Genomic DNA, 9,470 nt, shown 5'->3' on the forward strand with positions numbered 1-9,470 from the left:
GTACCACCTGGACATCTATTTCAGCAGCCAGCTGCAGAGCGCGCCGCTGCCCATCGTGGACAAGGGCCCCGTGGAGCTGCTCGAGGAGTTCGTGTTCCAGGTGCCCAAGGAGCGCGGCGCGCAGCCCAAGGTGCGCCGGGCGGCCGGCAGGCCCCCCGCCTCGATCCGTGAACCCCGGCTCCCTTCTTCCCGGTGACAAGCGTCGACCGCACCGCGAGCTCCCTTCGCAGCAGCGGCTCCGTCCTAGCCCTTGGCCTGGTTCTTTCAGCAACGGCCAATTTGCCCGTCTTGGGGGTGTGTGAGCCCTGCGTCTCCAAGGTTTTGTTAAAGGAAGAGACCGTAGGTCACCGTGAATCCCACAGGGTGATGCATAATGACGCAGAGGGACATTTCCCTACGTTTAACAATCGAGTTCTACTCCGTGGCACCCGGGCTTTAGGGAGGTGAAAAGTTCCCTGGGGGAAAATAGTGTGTTTTCTTACCGTGTGAATTAATTAATACGCTTCGTTTCTCCCCGCTTCTCCCGGATTTGTTTTACAGAGATTAAATTCACTGCAGGAGCTCCAACTTCTTGAAATCATGTGCAATTATTTCCAGGAGCAAACCAAGGACTCTGTCCGGCAGATTATTTTTTCATCCCTTTTCAGTCCCCAAGGGAACAAAGCGGATGACAGCCGGATGAGCTTGTTGGGAAAACTTGTCTCTATGGCAGTGGCTGTGTGTCGAATCCCAGTGTTGGAGTGTGCAGCGTCCTGGCTCCAGGTACTTCTGCAAGTCTCTGAAGATGTTTCTCTTATAGCTCAGTTGGTAAAGAATTTGCCTGCATGCAGGAGACCCTGGTTCGATTTCTGGGTCGGGAAGATCCCCTGGAGAGGGGATAGGCTACCCACTCCAGTAGTCTCTGGCTTACCTTGTGGCTCAGCTGGTAAAGAATCCACCCGCCATGCAGGAGACCTGGGTTCAATCCCTGGGTTTGGAAGATCCTCTGGAGAAGGAAAAGGCTACCCACTCCAATATTCTAGCCTGGAGAATTCCAGGGACTATACAGTCCATGGGGTTGCAAAGAGTCAGAGGTGACTGAGCGACTTTCACTTTCACTTTGGTTTCTAGAGAATTTTTTTCCCTATGTTAAAGAATCCACAGAAAACAACAAAATTCTGTACATTAATTATCCTTCAGTAAAAAAAAAAAAAAAATCCACCTGCCGGTATAGGAGATGAAGGAAACTCACATTTGATCCCTGGGTGGGGAATATCCCCTGGAGAACGAAGTGGCAACCCACTCCAGTATTCTTGTTTTTTATAGTTAGATTAGTAAGCCTATGAGTTGTTCCAAAGTGCCACTTCTAAGTTGATTGCTCTTCTAATGGATGTGGACATAGAAGCCTTCTAGAATATTTTTAAATATCTAAGGGGAAATAAGGTAAACCCGCCTGCAGATGCAGGAGACATAAGAGACATGGGTTCGATCCCTGGGTCGTGAAGATCCCCTGAAGGAGGAAATGGCAACCCACTGCAGTATTCTTGCCTGGAGAATCCAATGGACAGAGGAGCCTGGCAGGCTACAGTCCATGGGGTCACAAAGAGTCGGACACGCCTGGAGCCAACTCTGCACACGCGTAGTAGATTGTGTGTTGGGTAGTTTTTTGGAAGATCTATTTTGTTTTGCTTTTTTGTTACTCAAAGTTGTTGAAAAATTCCTAATCCATTTAGAGTAATTATTAACTCAAAATTTTATTAACGTGGTCCTCAGCTAACTTAACAGAATTTACCACATTCAGTTTCTCAAACTTGCTTCATTCCCAAGGACTTGATGACATTTGTGTTTTTAAAAAATTTATCTCAATGTTTTTTCCTATGATCTTATTCGTCTTTAACATTGGGCTAGTAAAAATGCATATTGTTCTCTGTAGCACACAGGTAAATCTTAGTGAAACGTACCTTAATTGTCACTATTCTGATTTCTAGGGCCCCTGAACTCATCTCTCGTGTTGTCTTTAACCTCGAGATAACCTTTATCCCTTGGCAACCTAGCTTAAGTCAAGTTTAACGCCTTGAAATTCATCCTGTGATTTTCCATTTATCTCTTGTGGTGCTGTTGTACTGGCAATCTAGCAAAGTGAAAGCAGATGTTAACGGGAAAGGGTCTTGTGGCTTGGGTCAGGGTTTGACACCCCTTGACACGCGCTGCAGCTTCCTCCAAGGAAAGGTGTAGGGATGGCTGGCTTAGTGCCTAAATGAACAGCCTGGTCTGACACCCTGCCGACACCCTGACACCCAGGCCCTGTTTCAGCCCTGGAACTATGGCATCCTGAGCAACTGCTGAATGTGGCTACAGGTTGGCATCTGACCAGGAGGGGAAAAGGACCGGAGGGTGGTGATGTAGGAACCTGTACTAGGAGAAGATTGTAAGAAAAATTGAGACAGTGCTGCGGTAAGTCACATGACAGTTCACAGACTCCTAAAGCACGTCAAAGTGATACCAACTGTTAATTTTTACCTTTAGAGTCTTACCTGTAGGGTTACAAAAACGGTCATTTCCCCACTTGAAGTCAAGAATGACTTTTCCCAAGTAGACGTCAAAGCAGGGCTCAGCAGGCCTTTCAGGTAAAGGGCAAGACAGTCAGCCTCCTAGGCTTTGCGGGTCCTGTGATCTCTGTCACCCCTGCTCAGCTCTGCCCTCGTGGCACAGGAGCAGGGCTGTGTTTCAATAAAACAAAAGCAGGTGGCAGGGAGGATTTGGTCTGCAGGCTTTCGCTTGCCAGTCCCTGCTTCTGAGTAAGCCGGTCACATCTTCTTCCCTGCCTGGGAAGGGTCCTGCCGGTTCTGGTCTTCACCGCGTGTTCATGGTTGCACGTGCGCGGGCGCTCTGCACCCCTAGTTACTGGCCTGTGGCTTCCTTGCAGCGGACGCCCGTGGCCTACTGCGTGCGGCTGGCCCGGGCCCTCGTGGACGACTACTGCTGCCTGGTGCCAGGCTCCGTCCAGACGCTGAGGCAGATACTCAGCGCCAGCCCTCGCTTCTGCTGCCAGTTCATCACCTCTGTCACTGCACTGTACGACCTGTCATCAGGTAAGCTTGGAAACGGCTTCAGCTGACTGCCAGTGGCATGTACACTGACCACCCAGCCAGCAAATGCTTTGTCTTTTTATCTTTCCCTCTGCAATGTGTACTTTATTTCAGGCTAAAAGCTAAAGGCATGGGCTACTTAGATCTCTGGGATTTCCTAATGGGGAACTCTCCTTAGTGAATCCCATCTGGCTGACTCTGAACAGTCCGGGTGGCAGACAGCCCAGCAAGCTAGGGTCTGGTGTCTGGGATGGGTGGCTGGACTTGGCAGCACCCCGCCATGGCAGGGCACCTTTCCTGGCCCTCTCCACAGAGGCAAGAGCACTCAACAGCTGGGAACAGTGTTCAGGTCCTTTGTCTTCTCATAGGAAAGATTTAGTTCAAGCAAGTTCACAGCATCGCAGTTGCCCTTTCTTCAGTTACTCCAGGGCAACAAGAACAGAAATTGGTTTTAACATTGGATTAATAAATGGATTAATTAACATGTACAGAAGGAAAAAGTGTTCACAGAATACCACTCACATGCTCGAATGGATGTGAGACGTGGTATTTTTCTCTTACGTCAGCTTGCCAGTCTGATATGTCAGTGATGTCTGTTTTCTTTTTTAAACCGCTGCCAACGTGTGATTGGCATACAAGAAGCTCTCTGTTTTTGTATGTGTGTAATGTGATGAGTTTGGAGCCACGGAAATCACCGGCTGCAGGGCGGTGGCCCAGAGGGCGGGCATGGAGTCCGCCAGCAGCACAGTGGTTGCCATGGCCAGCGCTCGGGCGATGGGAAGGCCTACCTGGGGTGTCTCCACCTCTAAAACCCCAAAATGAAAGGAGCTCACCGAACCAAACAACACCCTCCTGCCCGACGGGTGCAGAGAACTCAGGTCTCCCCGAAGCAAGACTGTGGAGATGGGTTCCTCAGGTACACACACGTGTGTGCACAGAGCACATGTGTACAAGTGCTGTGTACAGGCTCTGGAGATGCCTCAGCTGAGATGTGTGCAGGGCTGGGGAGGGGCTAGGTTGCTGGAAAAGTGGGTCTGAGACTTGGCATTTCCCAGATGGACACGTCTTGTGAAGTCGAGGGGACAGACTCAGAGTCACCAGTGTTTACCTCGCCAAGTCCAACTCATCGACAGCTGCTGCCTCCTGATACCGTCATTCATAGCAGCAGGGAACGGGCGGTTCATTCACAAACCAGCAGATAATCTTAGGGGAGAGGCCAGTGGCCCCTGAGAAAGAGCATCTAGGGGGCTGACACCGACGTGGGGCTCACTCCCCCCAGCTCTCCAGTCTCAAGCATGGCCCTGGACCACAGCAGCCTGGCAGGGACTCCGTCAGCCTTAGCTTTGTCATGAGCTGAAGGCTGCACAGCCCCGGGGACAGGAGGCCGGGGGTCTGCTGCTTTGCGCACAGACAGCCCGGGGGCAGTATGCAGCCATCCCAGGATAGGTGGTGTCGCCTCGCTGTTAAAAGCCTCCTGGGGTCAGGTCTGGGCCCACCATGTACTTTTTTTTTTTTTTTGGCCACGCCATGTGGCATGTGGGATCTTCCCTGACCAGGAATTTAGTCTGGGCCCCCTGCACTGGGAGGGAGGAGTCTTAATCCCTGGACTGCCGGAGAAGTCGCCCCACTGTGTACTTTTAGTGAGTCTGGAGGAAATGACTTCACATCTCGGTGTCTCAGCTTCCTTATCCTTTATATAATAGATGAGTTATTTGAGGGTTGAGTTAATCCATGTGAAGGAGACTGGTGCCTGGCACGTGGTTAACTCAGAATGAGTGTCAGCATTTGTCGTTATAATTTCTCTGTTTTGCTGTGGAATGTCCCAGGTCTCGGGGATCACAGGAGGCCAGGCTTAGCTTAGACAGGGGCTGGCAGCTAACATTAGCAGCGGACAGATCACTGTCTGGACTCTGAGCTGCTCCCCGAAGGCCACCGTAACGGTCACCAAACCTATTCGGTGACAGGTGATGAACTGGTGGCAGAAGCGAGGGCTGGCGCTGAACATCTGCTTCAGCGTCTGAAGGATCCTGGTGCCAGGCAGCAGGAGTTGTGCCCGAGGCCCCGGCTGACCGCACACGATAGACCACAGGGGACACCAGACACGGACGAAAGCGACTCCCCGGGAAGGGGGGACGTGTGGTAGCGGTTTTAGATATAGATCGTTACTGTTGTGCAGCCGCTCAGTCGCGTCCGACTCTCTTCGACCCCATGGACTGCAGCGCGCCAGGCTTCCCTGTCCATCACCATCTCCCAGAGTCTGCTCAAACTCATGTCCATTGAGTTGGTGATGCCATCCAAGCATCTCATCCTCTATTGGCCCCATCTCCTCCTGCCTTCAATCTTTCCCAGCACCAGGGTCTTTTCCAGTGGAATAAAAACCCCCTAGTTACAGAGAGTGGATTTTTATTTAAATTGACACATGGGATCTTCAAGGGATAATGGAGTTCTTGGGAATTTTCTGCTTAACACGTTTCTTGAGCCCTGCCGTGGCCAGGCTGGGGGTCCCAGGACGCTGAGTCGGGTGAGAACCAGCCCTCAGGAGGGGTTGTTCCAGGAGAGGAGTCAGAGGCACACCATCTTCAGGAGAGGACAGAGGCACAGGGTATCGGGTGGTGAGTCCTGTGAGCTAGGAAGTCCATCTTCCCATCTCCTGTCCCTGAGAACCCTTCTGAATGAACACATCTTTGTTTGCAGACGATCTCATCCCCCCGTTGGACCTGCTTGAGATGATCGTCAACTGGATCTTGGAGGACCCCAGGTTGATCCTCATCACCTTCCTGAATACTCCAATTGCTGCCAACCTCCCGATAGGATTTTTAGAGCTCACGCCGCTTACCGGATTGATCCGCTGGTGCGTGAAGGCCCCCCTGGCTCACAAAAGGAAGAAGAAGACCCCCTTAGCCAATGGCCACGTCGCCGCCAAAGTCCCGAAGGACTCGGGCGGGGCGGAGCGGGCCGCTCACCTGCTGTACTCCAAGCTGCACCTCAGCGTGCTGCAGGTGCTCCTGATGCTGCAGGCGCACCTGACCGAGAAGAACCTGTACGGCCGCCTGGGGCTCGTCCTCTTTGACCACATGGTCCCGCTGGTGGAGGAGGTGAACAGGTTGGCCGATGAACTGAACCCCCTCAACGCCTCCCAGGAGATCGAGCTCGCCCTGGACCGGCTTGCACAGGCTCTGCAGGTGGCCATGGCCTCTGGGGCCCTGCTTTGCACGAGAGGTGGGTGATGGCCTGGCCGGGCCCCCCTGGGGTGGGGGGTGCCACCCCCTCTGGGGAGGGAAATAGGGGCTTCCCTCCCCCCCAAAAAAAAACCTAAAAAAAGAATTGGAAAAAAAAAAATAGGGTCTCCTGGACAAGGACTTCTTTCCTCTGGTTTTAAATCGTCTTGCTTCTTGGTGACTGCAGGGAGGAGGGCAGAAGTCCTGGGACGCCTCCAGGTAGAACCCCGCAGCGAGACATCCCGGTGTCTCCTGGCTGTTTTGCCCAGACCCGGGGCTCCTCCAGAGCGTGGATAATAACAGCTGCATGTCCTTCCTCCAAGGGAATCTTCTTTTTGTGCAGTTCTTTTCTATTGTGGCATAATTTATATACAGTGGAATGCATGATCAAGTACAGGAAACATTCCCATCACCTGTTCAGAGGGTTCCTCAATTCTCCTATGTTCAGTGCTGGAACTCGCCCGGGAGCATGACCCGGTGTTGATGACATGCCCGCCTTTGCTCTTTGAGCGCCGGCTCCCAGCCCTTGACGGCAGTCCCACGTGTGCTTCATATCTCCCTCTTAGCCTTGATCCGCTTTCTCTGGGCCCTTCCCCAGCCATCTGACGGGTTCTCAGCAGAGCTGCCCTCTTTCCTAAGTGATGTCTTCTCTTGGGGGCCTGGCGTGTTAAAGCAAATACGGAAGAAAAATGAGAGCCCGGTTTCCGAGCAGTGGTAGATGAGAGTGAGGCACTGTGACTGTCCTGCCGGCGGCCTTGAACATCCGGGAGCTTCTCCCCTTGTCGTCTCCCAGCTGTTCCTTAATTCTCTGTCCCTTTAATTTCAGATGACCTGAGAACCCTGTGCTCCAGGCTGCCTCATAATAAGTAAGTGCCCTCCCCAGACTTGCGGCTGGGCTGGCATAGGGGTGGAGGCAGGGGCGGGGGGTGTGCAGGGCAGGGCGGACCCCTTGCCCTGGCTGCCTTGGGTAGAGCTGGTCTGCAGGGTCTAGAGCTTCTGTGTGTAAGGGACCCCCAGGACCTGCCGATCAGTGGGGGAGGGGGTGGATGTGATAGCGTAACGCACAGGAGAGGAAGCCCCAGCAGAGCGGCCATCGGGAGGGTGAGAGAAGCGGCCGTCTTGCTGGGTGTCAGTGAAGAAGCTGGAGTGAGCTGGAGTGTCCTTTGATGTTGTTGTTATTTAGTCGCTCAGTCGTGTCTGACTCTCTGCGACCCCATGGACTGTAGCCCGCCAGGCTCCTCTGTCCATCGAACTCTCCAGGCAAGAACACTGGAGTGGGCAGCCATTTCCTCCTCCAGGGGATCTTCCCGGCCCAGGGCTGGAACCTGCATCTCCTGCTAGTCTCCTGCCGCGCAGGCAGATGCTTTACCGTTTGAGCCACCACGGAAGCCCCCGAGTGTCCTTCATCGCTGACGAAGTCAGTGTGGGTGTGTGTTGTGGTGCTCTTGTGTCACCATTGGTGACATTATGGTGGCACAGCCCTTAGGGGGGCAGGACAGGGACATGCCCTGGGCCGCAGCGTGTGGGTTAGGCCAGCGCCCTGACATTGGGTGCCACAGACCAGGTCCGAGTGCGGTTCTGCCTGTGGTTTGTAGTGACGCTGGGCCGCCTTGTCACCTCAGTTTCCCCCTCCGCTGATTTATGTGCCTCCAGGGTCATAGTCAGGTTTAAACGAGGTGGCATTTGCAGAGTTCCTTGTCCACGGTGCCCGGCAGTCTCCCCCTCAGTGGTCGTGGTTCTTGTCCTAATTTGGGGGAGAGCCGTGGTAAAAGTGGCGAGGAGCAGGCACCGTGTGGCCGCACAGCTGCTGGGAAGAATCCCAGCCTTGCCACTTCCTATCTGTGTGACCTCAGGCATGTTCTCGCTCCCTCCGTTTCCTCTGTAAAATCAAGAAAACCATGGCACCTGCCTCGAGCCCCCCCTGCCTCCCGTGCCCTGCTCCCAATCATGGGATTTTTGTGACGATTAATTGAGTAAAAACACAGGAAGCAGGTAGCACAGCACTTGATAGGCAGGAAGCACCTCAGAAGCGTTCGCTGCTGTCCCGTCTCCCGTCACCTTGTAGCTCAGGGGTTTCTTGGAATCAGGTTAATTTCATTGAATCTAAGAAGCAAAGAACTGTGTGTACAAAGCTGTTTCATGCAAAGGCAGTATCATTAGTAGCGAAGAAGCTGGAAGCAACCTGGCCCTCCCGTCCACAGGGACACTTGGGAAATTGGTAACGTTACATCAGAGGCGTGGAGCGCCGGTCAGCTCGGTTGCGCAGTCGTGTCTGGCTCTTTGTGTCCCCATGGACTGCAGCACCCGTTCCCCGGTACACCACCATCTCCCGGAGCTTGCTCGAACTAATGCCCATCAAGGCAGTGATGCCATCCAACATCGCATCCTCTGTCGTCCCCTTCTCCTCCTGCCTTCAGTCTTTCCCAGCATCAGGATCTCTTCCAGTGAGTCAGTTCTTCGCATCAGGTGGCCAGAATATCGTGTGTCTTCGCTAAAAACAGCAAATGTATATATGAACGCAGCGAGCAGGTGGGCGGGTTTACAGGAATGAGAACGGCCGAGTTAGGTTAGTTGGATGATTAAGCTTCTTTCCGAGGGTTTTTCAATATGGAGGAATGTTCCTTCCCCTTGGTTTTTAACACGGTTGGTGGGGCTCCAGGGCCGTCATTGGCAGGCAGTGAGGACAGAGGTGAGTGTGCCCGGTGGCTGGGCACACTCACAGTGTGTGCGCCCAGCCGCCCAGGGCCCCACCGCCCAGCCCCGCTGGGGCCCAGGAGGGCAGGCAGGTGTGACCGCTGAGCGCAGGCTGAACTTGAGGCCAAAGGATGGGCCAGGGGCTGTTCCCCAGGCTGCTGGCAAGAGGGGCCAGGGGGCTCCGGGTGGACGTCTGGGGGGTGAAACAGAGAGGATGAAATGCAGTGGTTCCTAGGGGAATGAAGTGGTTCCACTGGAGATACTCCAGCAGTGGAGCAGGGCCATGTGAGGGGACGGCACGGCCCTGGGCAACAGGGAAGCTGGGGGGCATGGAGGCGGCCTGGCAGGCGGGATTCCCTGGCTGTGTGAGACAGTGGAGACCCTGGGGTGAGGCTGGGAGAGCAGAGGTCAGGGGAGTGGGGCTGGGGAGGAAGCCCTGAAGGAGGGGATTGGTGTTTAGGCTGAGTCTGAACTGAACTGAACCACTGAG

The 9,470-nt window shown here is 53.9% G+C and overlaps 1 protein-coding gene across 1 annotated transcript in view; it reads left to right on the plus strand.

Moving 5' to 3' along the window:
* Positions 1–6: 6 nt before the first annotated feature.
* LOC104992797 (chromosome unknown open reading frame, human C7orf26) overlaps positions 7–9,470 on the plus strand; it is an 11,619-nt gene continuing 2,155 nt past the window's right edge. The window contains exons 1-5 of the mRNA XM_010845785.1: positions 7–130; positions 541–762; positions 2,906–3,071; positions 5,763–6,287; positions 7,113–7,152. Of these exons, the coding sequence (XP_010844087.1) occupies positions 580–762; positions 2,906–3,071; positions 5,763–6,287; positions 7,113–7,152 (914 nt within the window). The 5' untranslated portion in view covers positions 7–130; positions 541–579. The remainder of the gene's footprint in view (positions 131–540; positions 763–2,905; positions 3,072–5,762; positions 6,288–7,112; positions 7,153–9,470) is intronic.

This window comes from Bison bison, unplaced genomic scaffold (genome assembly GCF_000754665.1).
Source record: "Bison bison bison isolate TAMUID 2011002044 unplaced genomic scaffold, Bison_UMD1.0 scf7180017864223, whole genome shotgun sequence".
Classification (NCBI taxonomy): domain Eukaryota; kingdom Metazoa; phylum Chordata; class Mammalia; order Artiodactyla; family Bovidae; genus Bison; species Bison bison.